The 27,480-nt window shown below is 52.7% G+C and overlaps 1 protein-coding gene and 1 long non-coding RNA gene across 2 annotated transcripts in view; one reads left to right on the forward strand and one right to left on the reverse strand.

Annotated features, from left to right (window-relative positions):
• Positions 1–15,111, forward strand: part of LOC121819396 (uncharacterized) — a 28,342-nt gene extending 13,231 nt beyond the window's left edge. The window contains exon 3 of the long non-coding RNA XR_009596688.1: positions 14,797–15,111. This is a non-coding gene — a long non-coding RNA (uncharacterized LOC121819396). The remainder of the gene's footprint in view (positions 1–14,796) is intronic.
• TTC22 (tetratricopeptide repeat domain 22) lies at positions 1,162–25,235 on the reverse strand. Its single transcript, XM_004002010.5, has 7 exons — positions 24,543–25,235; positions 9,027–9,082; positions 8,703–8,818; positions 7,959–8,077; positions 6,311–6,472; positions 3,809–3,961; positions 1,162–3,281 (listed from the first exon to the last, which is right to left on the reverse strand). Exons 1-7 carry the CDS (start codon positions 25,107–25,109, stop codon positions 2,745–2,747), a joined length of 1,710 nt encoding a protein of 569 aa, XP_004002059.1. The 5' UTR covers positions 25,110–25,235; the 3' UTR covers positions 1,162–2,744.
• Between the last annotated feature and the right edge of the window lie 2,245 nt (positions 25,236–27,480).

Genomic DNA, 27,480 nt, shown 5'->3' on the forward strand with positions numbered 1-27,480 from the left:
ATTCAGTGGAGGAATAGGATGTACAAAGACACAGAAGTAAGGCAATTTGTGAGCAGGGAGACTAGTACACTGTGGGGACGGAGCAGGGTAGGGACAGGTTGTGTTGGTGATCCCAGGCCCAACTCTAGACCACTCATGACACACCTCCCAGGAAGGGCTGTGTCCAAGGAGGCAGCATACAATGGGGTAAGTCTGGTTCAAAGCCTGGCTCTTTCCATGCTTATCTGTGACCTTGTTCAGTGTCTGTGTTCTCATCTGTAAAATGATAATTGCAATGCCTACTCTTCAGGACTGGTGAGAGAACGGAATGAGTTTACATGTATGAAGTGCCTTGCACATAGGAGGCAGTCCTGGAAGTGGGTTTTGTTTTCTCTTTTCGGCTTTTGGCTAGTATGCAGATACTCCTGACAAAAGCTCTAGTAGGTATTTGTTAGTCATTTATATGATTAATGTGAATGAGATATCAGAAAGAAAGTTTATTGAAAAGTTTTGGCAGGAGGAAGAGGCAATGGAGGGAGAAATGCATAACCTTGGGGACAGGAAAAGCAAGGAAGAAAACAAACTGGGAGGCCTAGGGGAGCAACAAACCTCATCAGCTTCCCAGCTTTACCAGCAAACCACTTTGAATTCAGTTTGTCTGTCTGGGAAGTAGGAGAAGAAACAGATGGGTTCCTGTCTTCCCTGGTGGCTCTGTTGGTAATGAATAGGCCTGCAATGCAGGAGGCCCAGATTCAATCCCTGGGTTGGGAAGATCTCCTGGAGAAGGAAACGGCAATCCATTCCAGTATTCTTGCCTGGAAAATCCCATGGACAGAGGAGCCTGGTGGACTACAATCCATGGGGCTGCAAGAATCAGACACGACTGAGCGACTAAACCACCACCATCTGTCCTAGGGAAGGTCACAGGTCACAGTCATGGATAGAGAAGGGGTACGGGAGAAGTGGACAGTGTGTGTGCTGCCTGCTGTGCAGTCACCTCCCGGACTCTGCTGCAGTGGAGAGGAAGAAAGGAGGGAAAGGAAGTCTTCATGAGCCCTGGGATGGAACTCAGAGGCCTTGGGTGGCCTTACTTCCCAGATTTCACAGGAACCTGGAATGACAGCATTATACCAATGGATATCAGAGGGCCCTGGTGACAGGTGACACATAAACGCTTAATGCTTTAGTGTTATCAGTTTATTAGTAGTTTTCCAAACCTGAAAAATGCTGTAAGTAAGTTGGAGGGACAGGATGGGGAGGCTAGGGAGTGTGACTCTGAGCAAGCCACTTCCCTTCCAGGGCTCTCAGTCTTCCCAGAATGAGAGATCTCTAGGGACCGCATGTCTCAGTCTGTTCTCCACCTATCACTGGGGACATGAGAAGTAAGGCAGGGGTGCTGGCCTATCCCTGGTACCATCTTAAGTGTCAGGAAAATGAGTAAAGCAGTGAGTAAAACTTTTTTTTTTTTAAGTGGGGGGAGGAAATGCAAAATAAATCACAAACCATTATGGACCGGTGGGGAGAGGGCGGGGGGAGGTGTCTTGCCATTGCGATTACATACAACCAACACTCTTGCAGTCTGGAAAGAACTTGGTTTTTTAGAGTTTTAAGTTAAATTAGCAATGGCAACCCACTCCAGTACTCTTGCATGGAGAATCCCATGGGCAGAGGAGCCTGGTAGGCTGCAGTCCATGGGGTCGAAAAGAGCTGGACTTGACTGAGCGACTTCACTTTCACTTTTCACTTTTATGCATTGGAGAAGGAAATGGCAACCCACTCCAGTGTTCTTGCCTGGAGAATCCCAGTGACAGGAGAGCCTGGTGGGCTGCCGTCTATGGGGTTGCAGAGTCGGACACGACTGAAGCGACTTAGCAGCACCAGCAGCAGCAGCAGCAGCAGCAGCAGCAGCAGCTCCTCTTGTTGGTAGGACCATAAGAATCTAGCTTGTGGTTTCCAGATTTGCTAACAATCAAAGCCAAAGTCTTTGACAATAAAATTCTACATCTATGATTCTATAACTTCGATTTCAAAAGTGTAAAATTCCAAGATTTCCTTCAGTGTCTGGTAGAAGGTTTGAGATTGGGCACAGGCGGCACTTCCTTGGTTGGGGCCCTTATGTTCCCCTAAGAGTAGAGAAATCAAGGGAAGATTCTACCAATGGGCCTCATTTCAGGGGGTTTGAGGGTCTTTCAGACCAAGTTGGCCAAGAATGAGACCTGCTGGAAGACTGTTAGAGGGCAGGAAAGAGCGCTGAGCAGCCAGGTGTAGACTGCGGCCTTGCCCTTATCTGCGCTCTGGCAGCTGTGCCCTCTGCTCTAGCCACGACTTCTCCCACTGCCAGACCTGAGACCTACTCCAGTAGAGGGGGCCTTATAAGGATAGAGCGTGGCTCGCGGGAATCCAGTAACAGGCTCCTGGGTACTAGAGCACCTGCCAAAACGGAGGCAATTATCTTCTGTATCTCTTGGGAGACGCCATGTTACTTTTCTGCATATTCGCACAATTTGGGTCTTCCCATTGGCAGTTCCCCACTGGCCCCTCGCGTCTGCCCCCAGCCTCCCTTGCTCTCCTGGATCAGGCTCTTTTGCCTCCGTGGTCACGTCCAACTGTCCTTGTGTCTCAAGGTACCCATTCCAACTCCCGGAAGCCAGTCTGATGGGCTCCACTTACCCACCAGCCTATGGCACAGCGAGCCGGTTTCCAGCGCCTGGACCAGGTCCAACCATCTCCGAGTGGTGGGGAGGGGCGGGGAGCCTCAGGGACCCTCAGACGGAGAACGCACGGCGGTCCCGCAGGGAGCTCACGCCCTCGCCCTTGCGCTCCATGGTTTCGAAGAGCAGCCGCACCAGCGCCGGCCGTCCCTGGGCCACCAAGGCCCGGGCCAGCCCCAGCACCTCGTCCGTGTGCGCGCGCCACACGCGCTGCAGCTCCTGGCGCAGGCGCGCCGCCGGGTACTTGTCCTGGGCGCGACGCAGCCACACATCGACCTCGCGGCCCACCTCGCCATCGCTGAGCTGCGCCTGGCTCCACTGCGCCAGCAGCGCCTCGAGCAGGCAGCCGAAGCCCTCGGCGTGGCTGCAGCCCGCGTCGTCCAGCTCCACGGCGCGCTTGAAGCAAGCCGCCGCGTTGGCCTCCTCGCCCTTAATGCGCAGGCACTTGCCGCGCAGCAGCTGCAGCTCCGGCAGCATGGCGCCCAGCTCCGACTCGCCGGCCTTGGCCAGGAAGACCAGCGCCTGGTTCAGCGCCGCCTCGTCCACCGCCAGCAGCTCCTGCACGGCGTCCACGCCCATGTAGTAGTAGACCTGGGGTGGGGGCCGCGGCATGAGCCTTCCTCCCCGGCTCTCTTGCTGCTCCCCCTTCATTCCATTCTGTTTTTAAAATTCCATGCATTCATTCCCACCCTCCCCTCCTTCAACAGTTATTCATCGCAAAGTTTGGTCTCCCTCTCCTGGAGAAGGAGACAGTGCTCTCTCTGATTCCAGCTCCAGCCCCACCAATCTTGGCCATAGAACCTTGAGCCCGACCCTCTCAGGCTGCAGTTTTCTCTCACAAAAGATAGTGTAACCTCTCGGTGATTATTCCCTGGGCACAGAAGGTTACAGAATAATGGCCCACGCTTTCTGAGTGCTTAGAAAGAACTGGGCCCTGTTCTGAACGCTGTCGGTGCATCACCACCTATAACCCTCCCTGTAGCTGTAGGAGGCAAGTACTGTTGCGGGCACAAGGATGCCCCCACGTGCCTCTCTGTGTCCTCAGTGCCCTGGCCTGACAGAGTTAACAGTTTTTGTTAAGTAAGCCATTGACTACTCAAGCCAAGAGGCTGCCTTACCTGGCCGATGTCCAGGTAGGTCTTGAGGCCTGGGCACACCTTGACCACTTCCTCGAGGTCAGCCTTGGCGCAGGCCAGGTGGTTCCTGTCAGGCATGCCCCCAAGCCCCAGCTTGCCTCGCTCCAGGTCGTGCAGGTAGGCTCTGATGTGGATCTGCCCACAGAGAGTCAGCTGAGGGAAGATGCTCCAAGCCAGGACCCCTGCCTTTCTTACTGTCGTCAACAAAGCCTCTGTTTTTTTCCTCAACAGCAACTCAGGGAGTTTCTGTGGTGCAGTTGAAAGCCCCTGAGACTGGGACTCAGAAGTGCTAGGTCCTGGTCCTCTGCCAGCTTGGACCAGCCTCTTTCTGGGCGCTAGTTCCCCTCTCTGTGCAATGAAGGGGGTTGGATGAAGAGCCATTCATTCATTCTCTCACTCATTCATTCAACAAATATGTCCTGAGTGCCCACCATATACCAGGCCCCGTGCTAGGTACTGGAGTGCAGTCGTGATAAGACAGATGAGGTCCCTGCCCTGGCAGAACTTAACATTCTAGTAGGGATGATGATCATAAACAAGTAGACGGTACCACTTCAAGTGGGGACGAGTACAATGAAAAAATAAACAGGTGATGGGATACAGCTGACTAGGGGAGGGAGTTATCTGAGATGGGATGGCAGCACCGATTTTGTGAGGGTCTGTGTAAGCAAGTAGTGTGGGAAGAATGGCAGGTGGCCCCAGCTTGCAAGCATCAAATTACAAATGATTCCGGACCCTTGCTTTCATCACCACTTCCTCCTTTTTCCCCCACATCTGTTTGGGGCATTTAGAAAATCTAGAGGTTCAGGAGAGTTAGGGAAGAGGTGGAGAAAGAGGAAGTAAGAAAAAGGGGTTGTTGTCATTGAAGGTGTTAATACTTTATAGCCATCAGTAGGCTCTGGTTCTAAGATAGCTTCATAAGGTGGGGGTGGGGTGGGGGTGGGAATCTTTGGCTTTAGTGGCAGTTGAACTTGGCTGAATTCCAGCCCTTCCTCCTCTTTATTTGCGTGACCTCTGTGAGCTTCATTTTCCACATCTGAAAAATCAGTACACTAAGATCTTCCTTGGAAAGTTACCGTGACAATGGAGAGAACATGTTCTAGCCGGGACCTAGCACCTGGGGGGTGCTCAGTTTATTCATTCAGTCAACAGATTGTCAGGAGCCTGCTATGTGCCAGGACTGTTCTAGAATATATAGTAGAGAGCAAAATGACAAAATTCCTTGCCCTCGTGGAGCATGCATTTTAGCTGGCGGGTGGGGGGAGAGAAATAAACATAAATCAGAAAATAGTATGTTAGGGAATGATAAGTGCTAAGAAGAAAAAATAAATCAATACAGGAGGACACAATGTGTTGGTGAGAGGCTGACATTTTCAGGAAGATGGCTGCTAGCAGCTGCCTCTTCAAGCCCTCCATGAAGTGAGGGAGGAAGCCAACTGGACATTTGGGAGAAGAGCCTTCTAGGTAGAGACCCTAACTAGTAACTGCTGGCAACATGATTATGTCATTGGGACCAAGACCCAGGGAGCAGATTCACCCTCATGTCCCATGAAAGGTAATAGAGAAGGCTGTTTAGCCTGGAGCAAAGTAAACTCAGAGGTCCAGATCTCTGCCCCCAAGCAGTGCATTCAGTGGGGACTCCTAAGGGCAGATCTGAGACTAGCGTGGGGAAGCCGGAGGCAGGCAGCTCTTGGTTAAATTAGTAATCTGCGGAGCTGAATGACCATAGTGGACTGCCGTAAGAGACAGTGAGCCAGTTAAAAAAAAATACCTAATAATAGTAATCAACCACTTATGAACTCTTCCTATGTGCTCAGTACTGAGTTTTACACACAGAATCTAATTTAAGCCTCATAACAACACTGTGAGGCAGGTACAATTACCTTCAGCCTGTTTATAGATGAAGAAAGTGGGGCTCGGAATTTAGGCAAGAGTGTAAGTGAGGATGTGGGATTTGAACGAAGGCTAGCTGCATTGAGAGCCAGAGCTCTTCTTCCAGACATTAGATTTCCTCCAGTACACCCTCTGCCTTCTACGAGCACCTCCCATACTCCTGGCACCTGCTTCAGATGTGACCTCACTTAATCTTCTGACAATCTGTTAACATAGATGTTATGATCTGTATCTTCCAGATTTGGGGATGTAGGTTTGGAGGGGTAAGTGGCTCACTTGTCCCAGGTACCCACAGCGATAAATCGAGAGGCCAGAACTCCACCCAGGTCAGTCTGACTGCCTGAGGTGCTAATCAGAGAGGAGGCTGGCAGGTAGCTGGCCAGGTCATTGTAGAAGGGATGAGCAGTGGGTGGTAAGCTCCTTCATTCTCTAACTTGATAATCGTAGAGAACACGAACTGTGAGCCTTGATGACACCTAAGCTCCCTTCTACCACGAAGGCTCCCTGACCTCTCGGCTCTGGCCACAGAGTCTTGGCCCTTGTTCTCTGATCCTCAACGGCAGAAGGAGGCAGAGCTGCAGGCTGACTCACCTTGGCCCTTGTGCAGTACGCCTGCCAGTTGAGCTCTGGATCTCGTAGGACGTCCAGGGCCATGTTGCAGGTGCCAATGGCCATGTCCTGCTTTCCAAGGAAGTGGAAGATTTTGGCTAGGCGATTAAGGATGGGAAGTTGGTCCTTGGCAATCTCGATGGCCTGGGTAAGGGACAAGGGTTAGAGCAAACCATCTGTCTGGCTGTTTGCTAGAACTGGAAGGTCATCTCTCAGTAGGGCCATATCATCCCCAAATTTTCATCCCCCATATCCACCTTTCAGCTCCAAATGCAACCATATCATGGGGCCCAACACTTTGGGGTGCAACTCAGTGACACTCAACTCCCAAGAGCCTAACTCACTGCCATGCTCTCTGCCGTTTTCATGGACATGTCCGGTGAATCCCTCCAGACCCCAGGTCAACCCCTCTTTCTCAGACTTATCAATGAGTGCTCCCTCATTTTTCCAGGACAGGTGGGAAGAGGGGCCAGAATCAGCCTCTGCCTCCCTCACACTCACACAGTGTTTCTACCTGGGCCTCAGCATCACCCCACTCCCAGTCTAGTTACTGACAGCTCCTGCCTTGTGTTTGTTGCTGCCCCTGAGAGAGTGAGCTCCTGCAGGGAGGGGCCCCATCTCTCCACCTCTGTGCTCAGCACAGAGTAGGTTCCCAAGGAGGGGCAAAGGCAGTGTGTTAAATCAGACACAACTCTTGGAGCACACGTGAACTAGAGTTTATGCTCCACTCTGTTCTGAGATCTCTCACCAAGAAACTGCTCATCACCCATCAGCCAACACTGTGACCTGCCCCAGGGCATCATGCTGACTGTACAGGGGATGAGAATCACAGGGTCCCTGTCCTCCAGGAAAATCTTAAAAAACTGAGCTCAGTGTGAAAATTGCCACCGAAACAAGGTGTCAAGAATAAGGCTTGAACAACACTTTAAAGTCTGCAGTAGACAGTTTCATCCACTACCTTCTTTGAGTCTCTCAATATCCTAGAAGATGGACAGATCACATAATCAACATATAAGGAGGTTCAGGGATGGAAGTGACTTGTTTTAGGGTCACAGGGCCTGTGAGCAGAGCTGGCATCCACGCTGCGCCACACTCATTTTCTTTCCACTGTGCCATGGGGCTGCAAAGGGGAAAAGCCTGAGGGTTCAGTTCAGTTCAGTCGCTCAGTCATGTCCGACTCTTTGCGACCCCATGGACTGCAGCATGCCAGGCTTCCCTGTTCATCACCAACTCCTGGAGCTTGCTCAAACTCATGTCCATCGAGTCGGTGATGCCATCCAACCATCTCATCCTCTGTCGTCCCCTTCTCCTCCTGCCTTCAATCTTTCCCAGCATCAGGGTCTTTTCCAATGAGTCAGTTCTTTGCACCAGGAGGCCAAAGCATTGGAAAATTGCAGCTAGCTTAGAAGACAGGCCTGGGAAATGGGATAGGTCAGACCAGGCATTGGGAGGGTCTGACTCACTTTGCTTTTTCGCTTGGGATGGAGAGAAAGGTTTGGAATAAGGGCACTTCCTGAGTAGGGCATGGAGGTGGGGAGAAACCCAGAGAAGCAGTGGGTTCCAGGGAGAGGAGGCTGGGGTGTCAGGCTTTGTCCAGGTTTGGAGGATGATTGTAACCAGGGGCACATACCTTGCCAAAGCAGTCCAGGGGGTCAGTTCCCGAAAACCCGCAGTCATGGACACCCATGGGCGTGGTGGAGAAGGTGTCCTTCCTCTCCAGCAGCATCCCCAGGTAGCACCAGGCCAGAGCTGGGGGCCAGGGGAGAGGCGTCTCAGGGAGTCGCAGGTGGGGAAGGGGAGAGCAGGCAGGGGCCAGCACCACCCAGGTGTCAGCCCTGGGAGGACAAGGTGGGTGGGCAGGGGCAGAAATCACTGGGCCACCGAGGGAGAAAGAGAAACAAAGGAGGGCAGAGGGGACTTGCGAGTGAAGGGGGAACGATTCCAGTGCCTGTCTTGTGTTTTCTACATCCCTTAGGGGCCCTCACGGAAGGCGCCTTCTGCTGTCTGACCCCAGCTCTCCCCCAGCTCTGTAGCTCTGGTCCCTGTGTGACAGCGACCCCTCCCATCTCCAGAAGGGCCTTCATTCCCCCACCACAAAACGGGGATAAGAGGCTGAAATGGGGAGAGTTCTGTCTCTCACACTCTGCGTTACAGACAGGCCTGGACACGTGCCCTTGGAGTGATGTGCGGGCATGCATCCGCTGGGTGACGGGTGTGAGCTCCTTGAGGGGAACAGGGAGTGGAGGGGACAGGCTGAGGGAGAGAAAAACAGAACGAGAGGTGGGGACAGTGACAAGGCTGGCAGGGCTGCTGATGTGTGCAGGGAGAGCCCGACCCCTTCCCACTCCCCGCCTGCCGCCCGCATGAGCCCGACCTCGGGGCTGGGGGTCCGAGGACTTGAGGACTTGCTGCAGCAGGGCCAGCGTGCGGTTGAAGGCCGGCAGCCTCTTCTGCTCCTCGCTGCCCAGCTCCAGGAATATGCCATCTAACCTGTGCCCAGGAAGGGGACGTGGCTGATCAGGACCCTCCCAGTGGTCCCCAGGTTGCCTCGAGCCCTCCCCAGGCTACTGGCAGGAAGGGGAACTTGGAGCGCCCTAGCCATGGCGATGGGCTCAGCCATTCCCCCCTGGGTTCCCCGCCCCACCTCCCCGCCCCACCCCGTCCCTCCCCACCATCCCATCCCCACCCCCAGCCTGACCTGATGAAGAGCGTTGCCATGGTGAAGTACCAGCCCCTTTTCTCCTCCATCGGGATCTAGGGAAGCAGAGAATGGCTTGTGCTGCTGCTGTTGAGGCACTGGGGACATTGTTCATAGAGCCCCATGCTTCCCCTAAACCCCAAGAAGCAGCAAGTACACTCTCGATCATAATCCTGCCTGGTTCTGCCACTGGCTGGCCGGGTGACCCTGGGCAAGTCACTTCGCTTCTCTGACCACAGAGGATTTGACAAGATGGTCTGAGTGAATGCCCCAAGCAAGGGGTCCATCGCAGAGCAGAGACGGGGTCCGTTTCCTCCCCTCCCCTCTCCTAGGCTCCTGCTCCCTCCCCCACAAGGCCCATACTCCACTGGTCACCTTCTCTCTTCCCCGCCATCCACCTGCATCTCCCCTTTGGCCCCATCTCTCGCCTTCCACCTTCCTGAGAAGCCCCTTTAGGCATGTGAGTGAGTTCAGCTGAAGCCCAGGAAACGCCCCCTCCCCGCCCCCCCCAAACTTGTTTCCCATTGTTATTCTTGCTAACTTTGCTGTGCATTTAGACTGACTTGGGCACCAGATAAAATATTTATGCCGTTATTTATGGGAGTAGCTGCTCCTGCCTCTGGAAGGAATTTTAATGAAAACCAATAAAACCCCCAGTGCATATCAGCAGCTCTGCCTCAGGCTCTGGCCCCTGCCTCCACATTAATCTCCTGTGGTTGATTTCCAGGCTCCATTCTGCACTCACCACCCCCCCCTCCCGCCCCCACAGCGGCCTTCTCAGCTTAGGGTCCCATTATGCCTCCACCCCCCACCCTCAGTAGTTAGAACCAAGTGTTCAGTCAAGCCAGCACTTCTGGGCATCTGTGGTGTGAGGCCCTGTGTTGGGTGCTTATGGGCTGTGGCACTGAATGGGACCCACACCCTGGATGGACTCACAACCTGCCTGGGAAGACAGACGCAGGCATAAATAATAGGGCTTGAAGGGGTACCTGCCATGTGCCGGGATCTGACACGCATCATCTCAATCTCACAACCCTAAGGCAGGCGCCACTCCCACTTCACCGAGGCACAGACAGAGGTTCAGAGAGGTAGAATGACTCACCCAAGGTCACACAGCATGCAGGTGTCAGAACTGGGATTTGAATCCCATTTGTTAGTCTCCAAAGCCCTTGCTCCTCTCATCACGCTGGCTTACCAATAGCTCTAATATGAAACAGAGTTTGATCAAGACCAAGAGGTGGATGTGGACAAATGGAGTAGGAGGGGGAGGCCATTTCCAGTCAGAAGACTCAGAAGGTCTCACAGAGGGCTCAGACGGTAAAGAATCTGCCTGCAATGCAGGAGACCCAGGTTCAGTCCCTGGGAGACTGGGAGAAGTGAATGGCAACCCACTCTGGTGTTCTTGCCTGGAGAATTCCATGGACAGAGGAGCCTGACCAGCTACAGTCCATGGGGTCGCAAAGAGTAGAACACGACTGAGTGACACACACACACACACACACACACACACACACACACACACAGGGTGGGCTGTAAGGTGGGTCTTGAATTGGAGTGGTATTGCAGAGGGTGGGGTGGGGCACAAGGGCGTTCCAGATGGAGGCTCAGCCTGGACACGTGTGGGCAGTTGAGGAGCATGGAGCACGGTGAGTAAGAATGGAGGCACAGGGTAGCTAATGCTGGCAAGTTAGGGTGTGGCTGTTCTGGGCTGGCCCGTTCAGAGGAACAGAGGAAGGGGGTCCTGTGAGTAGATCCCAGTGAGCGGTGTGACTGCCCCTAGGAGAGAGGTGTGAGCCCAGGGCCAAGCCAGGTCTGGTGGGAAAGCCAGACTAAGACACAATGAGCAGAAGGGATACAGGGGCTGTGGGAGGAGGTTTCCCACGTGATCCAGGGGGACCCCCAAGGCTTCCAGAGGAGGGCCTGCTGGAGCAGGGTTCTTAGGGACAAGTAGGAACCACCAAGGTGGATACAGTGAGAGAGGACATCAGATGGAGGGCACATTTGTGCAAAAGCTCAGAGATGAGTGAGCAGGTGTGTCAGGGGCTGCATGCAGCCTGGAGTGACCAGCACCCCATTTTTAAGGGGTGAAGGGAGGAGCCAGCAGGAGCACATCAGGAGGGGCCCCTGAATGCCAGGCTCAGAACCTGGAAGTCATCTGCAAGGCAATGGGGAGCCATAGCGAAGGTTTGAACTGGGGAGTACGAGGGTCCCATGTGTTTTTACACCCACATCACCTTGGAAAGTTACCCTGTTACTTAGGTGGGAATATGTGTATGGGGGCTTTGGCTGGGAATAGCGCTGTCTGGAAGGAAGAGTGGCAGGTCTAAGGACTAAGGGGCATCCATGAGAGCTCAGTGGAGAACACTGACCAAAGCAAAAAGCTGGGATGGGCTGCCGGATAACCTTAATGTGCTGTGCCTACAAAGGACCTGGGACATGGGAAGGGGACTCAGGTTCATAAGCCAGGCTGGCCAAGGACCTTGACACAAGGTCAGCACCTGTCCACATGAAAGACCAAAGCATGTGTGCTTCAGGCTCCCTGGCTGCCTGTGGGTATGATCCCATGACCTCTGGTTTCATGCCCACTTTGAGGTTGGCTAGGCCGAGTCATGGTGGGAAGACACAGAACCTGCTCCCCTTTTCAGGCTCCTGACAAGGAAACATGACCATAGAGACAGCCGTTGTACTAGACAAGGAGAGGGCTGCAGTGCCCAGAGCAGAGGCTCAGTGGCTAACAGGCCTGGCCACAAGAGGAGGGTGGCCCTGGGTGGATGTGTTACCCCTTAGAGGCTATATCCTTATCTGCAAAAGGGCACTGTGAGGCAGGGCCCAGTCTTCCACAAATATCCATCAATATCTGCCCCCTTTCTCCTGGTTTGGGTTAGAGACGTGCAGGGTTAGGAGTGTCTGGGAGGCTGCTTTGCCCTGTTTCAGTTCTAGTTGGGGCGTCGAGGTCTCAGGCTCTGGCACACTGAGTCATCCTGCCTTACCCCACTTTCTAACAGCCTTCCACCACCACCACTGTGCTCCTAGGGCTTCAGATGCCCCGTAGGGTCCACAGGTTCCCAAGGTTGAAGAGCAATGTGCTATTCTCAGGCTCTGCCTGGGTCATAGCCACCCTCTTGTTTGGTATTCAAGATACAAGAAATTAAGTGATGTGTCCAATCACACAGTACATGACAGAGTTGGGACATAAACTCATGCCTTCATAGTTCTAGCCCCAATGCTTGTCAACAGCACTCGGCTGTTTTAATCAATCCCGTTATTATATCCCTGAGACCACTGAGACCACAAAGGTGAAGCAGCTTGCTCAGGGTGACACACTGGTTACTATCAAGACTTGAAACCCAGTGGTTTCACCACTATTCTGATAGTCTTGAATAAGTTAAGCCTGGTTATCGTTTGCACTAAGTAAGCAATACTACCATCTAGTGGCAGAGTGCCTGAATTGCCGGGGCAACTCCTGAAAATTCTTCCCTTCTGCTGCTGCTGCTAAGTCGCTTCAGTCATGTCCGACACTGTGCGACCCCATAGACGGCAACCCACTAGGCTCCCCCGTCCCTGGGATTCTCCAGGCAAGAACACTGGAGTGGGTTGCCATTTCCCTCTTCCCTTCTACTTGAAGACTAAAACTGTGATTTTCAGAGAAGTAGCTAGCTGAGTGACATCTCTCTGATAAATTTCAAATGGAGCCCCTCCTCAGATCCCACTCAAGGTACCATTTGCAGGAGGGCTTATAGCGTTGCAAATTAGAAGTGGAGTTAATGGTATAAACAGGCCTGGCTTGAGCCTTCCCTATGCTTGGGTTCCAACCCTCCATCCCTAGTAGAGAGAGAGACCATTCACTCTGCTGTGCAATTCTGGTCCTAAAATAAGCTGTCTCTTTAAAAATCCTTCTGGTTGTAACTGAAGCAGCAGTTGAAGCTGTTACCAGGGGCAACCTGGCAAGCCATGGTGCGTTAAATTAAATTAAACAGGCCTCTGACTGCCCCCTCCCCTCCTGAAGAAGGGAGGGGGTGTTCTTCCTCTCTCCTGGAGAATGAAGTTGCTGTGAAACCTCTGATGGCTGCAAGGAATTCACTTCCAGAGTTGATGGCTCCCAGAGGCAATATATTTGGAGGCAGCCCCCTGGGAGGGGGCTGACAGGACCTCTGCCAGGAGAAGAATGTTGACTGAGGGCCGCCCAGGGTGAGCTGGGGCAGGACACCCCACCCTTTCTGTTGTTCATCCTCATCAGGACCCCATGAGCTGGGGGCTCCAGGGTCTATGAGGGGGTTTTGGCCAGTGGGAGAGTCTGCCCAGGCTTCAAGCTGGACGGGCTCAAGTTTGGTGGCTGCTCCGTGGCAGATCTGTGGGAGGGGACGCAGCAGGGCCCAGGCTCCAGCACTGCCCTTCAGTAGCTGGGCAGATCCTGGTACTAACTGAGGGTGAGAGTGAGGCACAGGCAAGGGTTCTCAGGACATTTCCCAGCTCCTCTGAGGCCCTCACCAATATTTCCCTCACTTTAGAGATGGGCTCACAGAGGCGGATTCTTCCGGTATTTCATGCCAAGTCTCCCTGTTCAAATTCATGTTGTTACCCCCAACACCTCGCTGCAACTCTGTGCGGTGCTTACCATTTACAAAGTGCACTCATTGCAGAAGCCACGTGATCCTCAGAAAGCCCTGTGTGGAATGTTAAGTGGGTCATCATCACCCCGTTGGGTGGGAACACTGAGGTGAGATGATGTCCTCAAAGACACACGACTAGTGTGACAGCCTGGACTGAAACCTGGAAATGCTGGGGTTTTTGCTATATGAATAAAAGTGCATTTTATTGAGCACTTACTATAAGTGCTTACTATAAATGAGGCACATAATTTACATGGGTTATCAAGAAGGTAAGGACTACAGTTATCCCGATTTTACAGAAGAGGCACCTGTGGCCCTAAGTGGCCCTGCTAGATGGTAGCAGAGCTGGGAACCCAGCAGCTTAGGTCCCCGCACCTAACTACCCCAGATGAGTGGTTCTCAAAGTGGAGTCTCATGACAGTAGCATCAGCATCCCCTGGGAACTTGATGGAAACACTACACGGGCCTCTCGCACTGTGGAGAGCCGAGTGAAAATGGCAGGCCAGTGCATCTCTTTTTAACAGAGCAAAGGATCAGCAGTTGTGATCTGCAGGGAAGCCTGAAGATCCACACTGCCACAGCTGGGTGGGTAATCGACAAAGGTGGGTGATCTGGCAGAACCTATAGTGAATATCAGGGTTAGGATGAGCCCCTACAGAGCAGGTGTGTGCTAACTTGGCAGATATAAGGATGGGTCTCAGATGGCTAGTTCATTTACTTCAAAAGGTGACCCCCAAAGAAGGAAATGTTGGGCTCAGCTGGTAAAGAATCCACCTGCAATGCGGGATTTTCCCAACCCTGGGTTCGATCCCTGGGTTGGGAAAATCCCCTGGAAAAGGGAAAGGCTACCCACTTCAGTATTCTGGCCTGGAGAATTCCATGGACTGTATAATCCATGGGGTTGCAGAGTCGGACACTACTGAGCGACTTTCACTTTAGCTATTTTAGGGGATTTCAGCAGAAGCTCTCTTGATATACCAGTGGCTTATTAACCTACATGTGTCTGCACAGGCTCTGTGTGTGTGCGTGTGTGCTCAGTTCTTTGTGACCCCGTTGATTCTGAAGGAAAATGCCTGCCTTGCAGTTCAAACTTTGCCCCTGAGGACTTTGTAATCTGTGTTTCAGTGTCAGTTCCTGAGAGCTGACTAATTCTCTTTCAGGGGAGGGGCAATGAGGAGGAGGAAGGAGAATGAATATTTCTCGACCGTCGACTGTCCACTGGCACTTCTGTGCACTGTGGCCCTGAGCCTGCACAGCAGACTGAGAAGGTGGGACACATCCTCCTCCTTTTACTGGTGAGGAGAGAGACCAAGAGAAGAGCTGCCCAGCCAGCCCCACAGACCAGGGGGAAAGGACCAGGATTCAAGTTCAGATCTGCCTCCCTCCAGCGCCCCTGTTCTTTCCACCTCATCACACCGACCCTGTGGAGGCTGATAATGCAGAAATAAAAGTTACCAGGTGGAAGGCCTCAGAAATAAGCTCTTCCTGCTCAACTGGAATGTCCTCAGTGATGACACAGAGCAAGCCTCTGGGCTCTGCACGTGGAGCCCCACCCCACCCCACCTGGCTCCTACAGGGGCCTGCTCCAGAAAGGCAGGGCAGGTGAGGTTCCTACTCACCCAGCTCCTGCCTCAGTGGGGGTAAACACTGATGGGATGGGAGTCACCCCCCACTGCCTCTGCCTCCCCCAGGGTTCCTGGAAAGCCCACTGGCCCAGCCTGGGCCTCAGTTTCCACATCTACAAGCGGGCATGACCCACTGGTCTTGCCTCTCACAAGTGTGTGGGTGAAAGTGGTCCAGCGTGACTGGGCAGAGGGGGCTGGGGGATGGGTGCTGAGCCACGGAGGTGAGTTACCTGTTCAGCCCTGACTGGGTTCCCTGCCATGGTCTTCATGGGTTTTAAGATCAGAGCAGATGGCCGGCAGCTCCCCATCGTCACCCCCTTTCTTTGTCCTAGACCCAGAGCCATTTCTCTAGTCCAGAGCCCCTCTTCTAGAGAAGGGCTTTTCTAGAGCCCCTTTTCTAGTCCCGGGTCCAAACCCAACTCTGGCACTGGGTGGATCTGACGAAGTCTCCTGCCCTCTGTGATAATAACAGTGATGCCTGCATTTTCTCAGCTCCTCCCATGGGTCTGGGCTGTGTGCGCCCTTAACATACTCTGTCTTTCCTCCTGTAAAAAAGGCAATTAGGTCAGAAGATGCTAAAGGCAGCTTTGGCTCTGGGGTCCTGTATCAATGAAGAGGGGAGAACCAGTTCTCCAGATTGCCAGAAATAGAGGGAATGAAGCCAGCAGCAAAGTCAGAAGGTGCTGTTACGGCACCGAGGCCATCAGAAGGCTGGGACCAGAGCCTCGGGAAAACTGTCCCTCAGCCAGGGCTTCATGTCGGAGAGACCTGAGTCCATTTCCAGCCAGCCACTTATGACTGTGTGCCCTTGAGCAAGTCGCTACACATCCTGGAGCCTCGGTTTGCTCATCTGTAGAATGGGGTTAATACCAGTTCTGATGCCCCAGCATTTCTAGGAGGTTCAAGTGAGATAATCTGTGAAAAGCACAGGCGTGCACAGTCTCTAGCTCATTGTCTAGTGTGAGTCATCCAGCTCCTTTTCTAGTGGAACCAAGTCAAATCACTCAGATTTGTGGAGCCATGAATGTATGTATACGTGTGTGTGTGTGTGCACGCGCGCGTGTGCCTGTGCATGTGTGTTTGCAAGCACCGTGGGAGGAGAAACCCTGCCTATGACCTCAAAAGTTGGAGATCAACTCTGAAGTCCTCAAAGCACCATTCCTGACGCTCCCCAAGCTGTGGTTTCCTCTCCCTCTGTGTGTTTATGTGTTTTCTTCTGCCAGGAGGCTTGTTGCTTCCCCCACCTTTTGCTCTCAAAGCCCTTCCTGTCCCCGAAATCAGCCCGGCCACCACTTCAGTCCAGTGACGGAGGAGGACTTTCCTACCTCGCACAGCCACTCAGGCAGGGCTAAGCCAGGAACCCAAATCCTGACCCCTGGCTCCCAGCGGGGTCTTCTCCCAATTTCATTGTTCTTTTCCCAAGGCTGGCTCTGGGCAGAGCTGAGGGTGAGCTCAGGGGCAGGAGGAAGTCAGAGGAGACAGAGAGGAAGGTGGGTGCTCACTTAGAAGGAGTCTTGGCTGCCCCATCAGGGGTTGAGGATGAGCAAGCCACATCCACCCAGGCTTGCTGGGGCTGGCCTTCCCTCTGTGACCCCATTGCCTCTTCCCGCACCCCCCTCCAGGCTGGTACGACTGTCTCCATTTCACAGAGGGAGACATGGACACTCTGAGAGGTTGCACAGCTGGCCTGGGCCACTCAGGGTGTCCTGCAGCTTGCAGACTCCCACACGAACGCTCTGACTGCGGGGTCCCAGCAGTGCCTCTGTGTGCACAGTGGGCCCAGTCGCTGCGGAGGGGGGATGACTGGGAGAGTGGGAAGGGAGACTGGGGGAGACAGAGGTGTGGGGAGCAGAAATCTATTGAGAGGGCAGCTCCTTGAGGAGTTCCCTGGTCCTGGCCTCCCTGATGGTGGCAGAGTGGGGGGTGTGTGTGTGTGTGTGCACCTCCCTGATGGTGGCAGAGGGGTGTGTGTGTGCGCCTCCCTGATGGTTGCAGAGGGGTGTGTGTGTGTATGTGTGAGCACCTCCCTGATGGTGGCAGAGGGGTGTGTGTGTGTGTGTGTGCCTCCCTGATGGTGGCAGAGGGGTGTTTGTGTGTGTGTGTGTGTGTGTGTGCGCCTCCCTGATGGTGGCAGAGGGGTGTGTGTGTGTGTGTGTGTGTGTGTGCACGCCTCCCTGATGGTGGCAGAGGGGTGTGTGTGTGTGTGTGCACGCCTCCCTGATGGTGGCAGAGGTGTGGGTGTGTGTATGGGTGGGTGGGTGTGTGCATGCCAGGGACCCTGGATGCTGACCAGCAGTGACCTCTCAGCCCTTCCTGCTAGGTCCCAACCTGCTGGGTGCGGCAACAGTGTGGAATGCCCACACCTTTGTTTGTGAGGCTGGCTGTTGGGCCTCCCAGCACCGGCTCCGTCCTGCCTGCCCCAGCTGGCCAGGTGAAATCTGGATGGCCTGTGTCACCTTGAGCCTGTTCTGTCCTCTGTGTGACAGAGAATCACAGCACCCAACGGCAGTGTGTCCATGAGGTTTGATGTGCTAAAATGAAACGTGCTAGCGAGTGTAAAACTCGGCTCCGTGCTGGCTCCCAGTGCCACCCAGAGCCAGCCCTGCTCCGAAGCAGGGTGAAGGGTCTGCTGTGTATGTGCACGTGGGCGAGTGTGTGAAGCCACCAATATTCTAGGAAAGGGGGGAGGAACTCACACAACTGAGTCAGCTTGGGACAGAGATTTTGCTTTCAGAGAAAAATAAGTTTTTACCTTATTTTAGAAAAATAATAGGAATTTTAAGACTAAAAACCAAATTAAATTTAGCAACAGACAAAAATTCCTCTTAGGTCCAACCCTGTGCCAGACGCAGATAGAGACAGAAGGCTCACCCTCTTGGGGGCAAGAGAGAAACTGCTTGCTGATGAGTCAGAGCCTGAGAACAGCTCTCATGTGGCGCAAAGCCCAGGGCCGTGGGGGCCCGGGGTGGAGTGGACAGGCAAGGGGCTGGGCCCCACCATGATCTGCACCCCACCTGGAGCCCTGTGTAGTCTCTCTCTTACTCCTCACAGCAACCTTATGAGATGACGTTAGAATCCCAGCTTGCAGATAAGGAAACTGAGGCTCAGAGAAGTGAAGTGACTTGCCCATAACCACCTGGTAAAGGAGGAAGAATTTAAACTGTATCTGTAACTCCAAAGGGTTTGCTCTTAATACCTTTCAGCCTCAAGACTCCACCAAGAATCCATCTAGGACTGCGTGTGGAGGGCTGACGGGGGAGGAATGATGGATAAAACAATCTGCCTCATCATATTTTTGTAACTTGAAGACGAGGAAAGAGAGGGAAAGAAGGGCTGAGAGGGAAGTCACAGACACCCACTCACACACAGATATACTGCTTGTTTTTGAATATTGGGCTGAATTACTAACTTTTATAACGTTTTCTCTTGTAATTTTAGTTAGCAGATGAGCAGCTGTCATTGGTTCTCTGGCTGGCCTTTACTCTTTGAGGTCTGGGGGGCTCCTCCCTGTCTGGGATAGTCCCAGCCCCCTCAGGATGAGGAATCTCTTAGAGTCACTGTACCCTGCAGGTTGGACCGCCAGTCACGGCTCCTGTGGGTGGCAACCCTCTCCATGATGGGTTCCTCAGCGGCCGCTCCACTGTCCCACTTCTTCGCCAGCCCAGTGCTGACTTCACCTCTGCCCTCATCCTGCCTACCCCCCACCTGCACACATGGCAACCCTAGATTTCCAGGAGGCAGCGCTTGTTGGGGGCTCCCCTCCCCACCTCACTGGCCATCTGCACTATCCTTATTGCACCCCACTTCTCCAACCTCTCCAGAAAGAGCAAAGGCTTTGGAATCAGGTAGAGTGGCGTGAACCCAATTGACACTTACTAGCTCTGTAGTCTTGGGCAGGTTACTTAGCCTTCCTATGCCTCAGTTCCCAAGCGTGTAGAATGGGATCAGAGGGATCTTGTGAGGACTAAGATAAAATCCGCAAGGCACCCGGAGAAGAATATTCTACTTCTGCATGCTGAATATTTAAGCAGAATATTCATGAATATTAATTACTGTGTGAAAGTGTGTGTTGTATGAAGGAAGGCTTCAACATGCAGGTGAAATCTGAGCTGGGTTTTGATGAATGGAGCTTGCTTTCTAGGCAAAGGGAACAGTTCCTGCGGTGGGAGATGTGAAATAGCACAGCATGTTTGGAGAAATATGAGTAGTTTAGAGTCCCTGGGAAGTAAGAGTAGGGATTCCCTGGCGGTCCAGTGGTTAGGACTTGGTGCTTTTTCTGCAGGGGCTCTGAGTTCAATCTCTGGGTTCAACTAACCTCCCACAAGCACGGCAGCCAAGGGGCGGGGCGGGGCGGGGGGACAGGAAATGCAGCTGAGGAGGTCAGGAATCAGACTTCAGAGTCCATATCAGCAGGGCCACTGTGTCCTCCCCCTGGGAAGCTTCCCTCTTTCCAGGCCTCACCCCCTGCCCCAGTTCAGCTGTCACCAAAGGACCTTTGCACATACCACGCCCCTGCCAGGAGTGCCCTCACCCCATTCCTGCCAGGACACTCCTGCTTCTTCCTGAAGCCTCCCCCAGTCACCTGTACTGAAAGGAAGTGCGCCTTCTCTGAAGCTCAGTTATTGTCACTCTATGCCCAGGACCTCAACTTGCCAGGTCCCCATTAATTCCAACAAATTCCAATTTGGGTCTTGATGTCCCCAAAGTGGACTTCCCTTCTCAGCCTCTGGGGGAAGGGGCGGTGTCCTGTTTTTGGTCCAGAAACTATGGTCTCTGGTGTACAGAGATGAGAATACCAGATCACCTGATCTGCTTCTTGAGAAACCTGTATGCAGGTCAGGAAGCAACAGTTAGAACTGGACATGGACCAACAGACTGGTTCCAAACAGGGAGAGGAATACATCAAGGCTGTATATTATTGTCACCCTGCTTATTTAACTTTTACGCAGAGTATATCATGAGAAATGCTGGGCTGGAGGAAGCACAAACTGGAGTCAAGATTGCCAGGAGAAATATCAATAACCTCAGATATGCAGATGACACCACCCTTATGGCAGAAAGCCAAGAAGAACTAGAGATGAAAGTGAAAGAGGAGAGTGAAAAAGTTGGCTTAAAACTCAACATTCAGAAAACTAAGACCATGGCATCTGGTCCCATCACTTCATGGCAAATAGATGGGGAAACAATGGAAACAGTGACAGACTTTATTTTCTTGGGCTCCAAAATCACTGCAGATGGTGACTGCAGCCATGAAATTAAAAGACGTTTGCTTCTGGGAAGAAAAGTTATGACCAACCTAGACAGCATACTAAAAAGCAGAGATATTACTTTGTCAACAAAGGTCCATCTAGTCAAAGCTATGGTTTTTCCAGTAGTCATGTATGGATGCAAGAGTTGGACTATAAAGAAAGCTGAGTGCTGAAGAACTGATACTTTTGAACTGTGGTGTTGGAGAAGACTCTTGAGAGTCCCTTGGACTGCAAGGAGACCCAGCTAGTCCATCCTAAAGGAAATCAGTCCTGAATACTCATTGGAAGGACTGATGCTGAAGCTGAAACTCCAAAATTTTGGCCACCTGATGCAAAGAATTGACTCATTTGAAAAGACCCTGAAGCTGGGAAAGATTAAAGGCAGGGGGAGAAGGGGACAACAGACGATGAGATGGGTGGATGGCATCACTGACTCAATGGGGATGAGTTTGAGTAAACTCCGGGAGTTGGCAATGGACAGGGAGGCCTGGCATGCTGCAATCCATGGGGTCGCAAATAGTCGAACACGACTGAGCAACTGAACTGAACTGAACTGGTGTACAGAGCTGAGAGACAATTGTCTCTCAGGCTATGCAATAAATACCTGTGACCTCAGCCAGTCATAGGCACATCTGACTCATCCGTTCGCGCCACTCCCCCAGAGACAGGACTCTAAGAGGGCTAGTTGATGAAGGAACAAATGTTTGCTCCTCCCTTTGTCCATGAGTTTCTGAAAGGCAGGAGTTCTTAAAGATAGGGCCTGGCACACAGTAGGTGCTCAATAAATGTTAAGAGGCTGAGCATATGCCTCTCAGACTTGCCCATAATTTACCAGTTTATGGGCACTTTTACCCCCATGATTTGATTGGATAATCACAGTAAACTATTGTTTAATGTTTATAAAGCAGATATGAGGCCACGAGATGAAAAGTGACTTGTCCAAAGTCACACAGCAAAATAATAATAGCTGGGTGCTTTAACTCAAGCCTTCCGCTCTAACTATACAAAATCATCATTGTCTTCCTGATTGTGGCTATTTCTTGAGCATCTGCTCTGTGTAGGTAGTTTATAAGCACAGGCATGCGTGCATGTTAAGTTGCTTCAGTCGTGTCCGACTCTTTGCAACCCTTTGGACTGTAGCCCAGCAGACTCCTCTGTCCATGGGATTCTCCAGGCAAGAATATTGGAGTGGGTTACCATGCCCTCCTCCAGGGGATCTTCCTGACCCAGGGATGGAACCGGTGTCTCTTATGTCTCCTGCATTGGAAGGTGGGTTCTTTACCACTAGCGCCACCTGGAAAGCCCATTTATAAGCGTGATCTCTCCTAATCCTCAGATGATGAAAGGGAGGGAGGGCTCCAACTGTCTCCTGGGATTGATGGCGGCTGACCACAGCCACTCTGTGCAGACCTGGGGAGCTGCCACTGGGCCAGGCACAAGGATATGGCACAGGGCCTGGCGGCCACCTCCCAACTGAAGACATTAGTTCCCTCCCTGAAGCATTGGGCAGGGCCCCGATTGCCACTCTCTCTGGTGGTCCCTAAAGAGGAGGGTGTTTCCACACCATGGTAGGGCAGACCAGCAGCAGGGAGGGAGGAGTCAGCCTTTATTCCATTCCAATGCCCTAAATGTCTGCCTCCCTCCCCACCTCCTCCAGGAAGCCTTCCTCCAGTGAGCCCCCTCCTGAGAGCAGGAAGGAACCTTGGAGACCATCCAGTGCCCCCTTCCCACTCCCCTTTCGCAGTGGGGAAACTGCAGTCCAGACAGGAGAAGGCCCCAAGGTGGGTGGCTACAGCTGAGATGAGAACCCAGGCCTCCTGGCCCCCAGTCCAGGGCTCTTCAGGCCCCACTCTGAGACCGTGACCACAGTCAACATATACCAAGCTGGCCAAGTCTTCTCTGGAGAGCAGCTGACATTCAGGGCTTCAGACTCAGGCTTTAAAACAGGAGGTCTGGGGTTGTCTGTGATCCTGCTATCCCTGTGCAAGCTCTATTCCAGGCGCTTTTCAAACATCAGCTCTTAGTTATGACATCTACCAAATGATGATGTCCCCATTTTACAGATGAGGAATCCTAGGATACAAGTACCATTATTATCCCCACTTCCTAGAATGGGAAGCTCAGTGATGCTAAGGACCAATTAGAGGTGAGAGCATGAAGGACTGGGATTGGGACCTGGATTGTCTGACTCAGTGTCTACCGTCTTCACCTCCACCCTGCGCTACTCCCCTTAAGTCAAGCCCGTGCCTCCCACATAGCACTCCCTGAGGTCTTAACTCCACATTTCCTCTTAGGCTTTGGTGGAAAATGTTCCAAGGGGGTGTGCAGAGGCTTTGTGAATGCAGCCATCCTACTCATGTGCAAAAGCTTGTTGTCATTTAACTATCACAAACCTAAACCATGATTTAAAAAAGTCATCATTACCAACTCAATCCTGCCTGCGCTATGCCTTCAAGGAAAAGTCACGGCACCTCTCTGAACTGTGGTTTCCTCTTCTGTAACAGAAGGATAAGGCCCTCTATGTCAGGGTCAGCCATCTAATGCAAGCAGCCTTTGGGATGGCCCCCAGTGATCCTATCACCTGGTATTCATGTCCCTGTGTAACGCCCTCTCTTTGCATGGGGGCTGGACCTAATGACTTGCTTCTAATGAAGAGAAAAATGATGGGATATCCATGAGGCAAGGACCTGTGGGAGTCTGACCAACAGCCAGTGAGGAATTGAATTCTGCCAACAGCCAAATGTGTAAACTTGGAAGGAGATCTCCTCAGCTCCCCCAGGCTGAGCAAGCCTTCAGATGAGACCGCAGCCTAGAGGCACCTAGCTGAACCATGCCTAGGTTCTTGAGCACACACACTCGGAGACCATCAGTGCTTATTGTTTTCAAGCTGCTAAATTTCAAAGGATGTTTGTTATACAACAATGGGTAACTCATATACCCAGTATTTGTCTATTTAGTGCCAGGCCTACGCCACACAGACATTCACTCAAGAGAGCACTGATGTGTCCAGGTACCATGCCAGGTATTGAGTTTACAGACAGACATCCCTACTCTCAAAACCTCAAGGTTGAGCTGGGGAGACAGACTTGTAAATGGACAGTGTGAGCAACATTGTAGGAGCCCCAAGGATGTCCTGACCCAGCCTGGTGAAGTCAGTGGAGGGGATGTCTGAGAGCAAGGAGAACCTTCCAGGCAAGGGTGGAGCAAAGGGCATCTCAGAAAGAGGCTGAAGATGTGCCAAGGTGGGCTGTAAGGAGACCTGGCCCACAGGAAGCAAGGACAAAAGCTTGGCTGGAAGGGGGAACATGGAAGAGGGAAGGCAGAGAGCAAGATCACAGAGGGTCTCCAGTGCCCACCAGAGAGCCTGGGACTTATCTGCTAGGCAGTGGGGAGTCACTGGGGGTTGTAAGCAGCTGAGGGATGTGACTAGAAAGATTGAGCAACATGAACACTGGCAGCAGGGTGGAGGCAGAAGGGTCAAGTCAGAGGGCAGAAACCCAGGCAGGATGACGGCGACCATGTTGGTACAGACAGGGAATGATGGAGGCTGGGCTGGCGGAGGGAGGCATTAGAGGAGTGGATAGGCCAGGGAGATACGGGGAGGTGGGATGCACGGAATCTGGGGTCTGAGTGGATGGGGATGGTGGGTGAGGAGGAGAAAGGAGTCAAGAATGCTGCCAGTTTCTGGCGGGATGCAGAGCTGTGCCTTATAGCGAGGTGGGTGCACACAGATGCCGGGATAGGTCCTTGGAGGAACAAGATGACAGGGGTGAGTCGGTGTGCTGAGTTTGCGGTACTGCCAGCAAAGAAACCTAGGCAGGCTAACCGGCTGGAATGTGGGTCCACTCCGGAGTCCAGCAGAGAAGAGCTACAAGCCCAGTCTGGGACTCAAGCGGGGAGAGGCACACTGGAATGGTATTCCGGAAGCCAAAAGGCCCGGGGCCAGGGGAGAGTGTGCGGGCCATGGGCGTCCCTGGGGACGTTAGGGGCCGCGACCCCAGCCAGCCCTCCCAACCTGGAGACGTCACCCACCTGCTGCGCGTAGCCCAGAGCCTTGTCGTAGAGCGCGATGCCAGCCTCCAGCACGCGAGCTCGCTCCTCCGGGCTGGCGCAGCCCACGTCGAAGCCGTGTGCGTAGCCCTGCTCCGCCAGGCAGCGCGCTGCGCGGAGCTGGGGGTCGTCGGCTGCCCCGCGGTCCCCCGCCAGGCCCATGAGGCTGGCCAGCTGCCCGGCGCACGCTTCCTCCTCTTCCTCCTGCCCCAGCCGCCCGTACACGTGGGCCAGATTGGCCCAGGCGTTGAGGTTACCCGGATCCTCGCGGGCCACCTCGAGGAAGCGCTCGCGGGCCTCGTCCAGCTCCTCCAGGTAGAAGGCGAAGGCTCCCAGGAGGTGGCGCACGGCGGGGCGCTGCGGAGCGGCTGCCAGCTCCAGCTCCTGCCGCAGTCCCTCCCGCTGCAGCTTCAGGTCCCGGGCGCGGAGCGAGGCCGGCGAGCGCGGCTCGAAGTTCAGCTGCATCTCCAGGTGGAAGTGGCCCGGGAGGTAGTCCAGGTCGTCGATGAAGGCGTCCAGGTCCTCGGCTGCGGCCTCGGACTCCGCCATGGCTGCCCGGCGGCTCCCCGGGCCTGGCCCCCAAGGCTGCAATGGAGAGGGGCGCCCCTGCAGCAAGCCCGGCGCGGGAGGCGAGGGTCAGCGAGCAGAAGCCTGGGGCGCAGCCACCTCCTATCCCCGGCGCCGCCCGCCGGTGGGTGGGTCAGAGCGACTCAGGAGCGCCCTGTGGGTGTTTCCGCTTTTGCTGCTCAGCGGCTTTTAGATGCCTGCATTGCACAACCAGGTGTGCCTGATACACTGATGTGGTGCCAAATGCGGGGCGTGTAACGCCCAGTACCTGGCCAAAGGTGTGGTTTGACTCTCTCTGCTCAGCAGATGAGAAAAAGTGAAGCTCAGACGAGAAAAGTACTTGCCCAGGTCACAGAACTGGGTGTGCCCAAGCAGGCCTGGGACCCAGTCTGCTGAACCCCAAGCCAGGCCCTTCCTCCGCGAGCACTCCTCCATCCTGTGTGAGCTCTGCGAGTCAGGCCTGGCCCTTCCAGTCCGCACCAAAGCTGCCCTCACTCCCGTAGCTGTCGCAGCTCCTCCACGCTCCTCTGTTTGCTTTTCCTGTTCTCTTCTACAGATCTTCCTTAGCCGTTATTCATCAGGCCTCCCCACTTGGGATTTCTCTGCCTCCTCTCTGCCCTGCAGTGGGGCCCCAGTGGAAAGACAGGGTTTCCTGTGCTGCTTTTAATCCCTGATACTGTATGAATGGGGCTTCCCTGGTGGCTCGGAGGTAAAGAATCCGCCTGCAATGCAGGAGTTGGAGGAGTCGCATGTTCAATCTCTAGGTCGGGAAGATCCCCTGGAGGGGGGCATGGCAAGTCACTCTGATATTCTTGCTTGGAGAATTCCATGGACAGAGGAGCCTGATGGGCTACAGTCCATAGGGATGCAAAGAGTTGGACACAACTGAAGTGACTTAGCACAGTGTGTGAATGAGTGGCACACCCAATGTGTGAATGAGTCTCTAGATTATTTCACACTTTATTCTTCTCTCATCTGTGACATGAGGGTGATACTCCCTCCCCAGGACCAGGGTAGATGTCTGGGTAAACTTGGTAAATGTCACTCTGGATAGCTACCAGCTCCCACCCATTCTGCACTCTGGGTTTTCTTGCTCTTGCCAGTGTTCCCCCCAGGCCTGGCGTCAGCCCCTGTCCTCTAATAGAAGGGCTGTGCTCCCTGCCTCAAAGCTGCTAGTCCTCCAGAACTTGGATTTTTCAGGTCTGAACTTCTGAGTTCCTCCCACCCTTCATTTCATCTGGGGCTGGGCTCCTAAGACCCTGTTACTTTATCTTCATGAAAAAAACCGATCAGCATTTTCAGAAGAGGAAATAGAGCCAATTTGTAAACTTGGAAAAAAAATATTTGACTTGAGCAATAAAATGGCAAATTAAAACAGCATTCTGGAGATATTTTTCACCCATAATTTAAAATGTGAAATTTAATGATCTTAATGAAAAGTTGTTACTATAAATTGCTGGTGATCATGAGGTGAAATGTGGGTTGGGTTCCTGACCTGCTTGGGAAGATCAAAGATGGATTCCTGGGGTATGTGACTTTTTCCCCTTTTTTCATTGTCATAAAATTACCATTTTAACCATTACATAAAATTTACCATTTTAACCATTTTTAACTGTACAGTCAGTAGCACTAAGTACAGTCACATTGTGCAACCATCACTACCATCCACCTCCAGAACTTTTTCATCTTCCCAAACTGAAACTTTGATTCCATTAACAGCTCCCTATACCAGCTTCCCCAAGCCTAGCAACCATCATTCTAGTTTCTATGAATTTGACTACTTTATGTACCTCATTTGAGTAGAATAATGATAAAATATTTACCCTTTCGTGTCTGGCTTATTTTACTGAGCATAATTCAGGGTTCATCCATGTTGTAACTGTGTCAAAATTACCTTCCTTTTAAAATCTGAATCATATTCCTTTGTATGTATATATTACATTTTGTTTACCCACTTGTCCATCAATGGCTATTTGGGTGGTTTCCACATTTTAGATCTTGGGAATAACGCTGCTATGATCATGGGTGCATGAACATCTTTTTGAGTCCTGATTTCACTTCTTTTGGGTATATGCCCAGAAGTGAAATTGCTAGGTCATATGGTAATTCTATGTTTATTTTTCAGAAAAGCTGCTATACTTTTTTTTTGCTCATGGAGCTTCATCATTTTATATTCTCACCAACAATGCACGAAGGTTTCAGTTTCTCTATATCCTCACCAACATTTGTACTTTGTTTCTGTTTTTGCTTGTTTATTTTATAATGGCCATTCTAATTGGTGGCTTTGGCACTGGATCTGACTCTGAGAAGATGAATAGGAGGTGAATGGGGAGGGTAGTTTGCTGGTGCGTTT

The sequence above is a fragment of the Ovis aries genome, chromosome 1 (assembly GCF_016772045.2).
Source record: "Ovis aries strain OAR_USU_Benz2616 breed Rambouillet chromosome 1, ARS-UI_Ramb_v3.0, whole genome shotgun sequence".
NCBI lineage: Eukaryota > Metazoa > Chordata > Mammalia > Artiodactyla > Bovidae > Ovis > Ovis aries.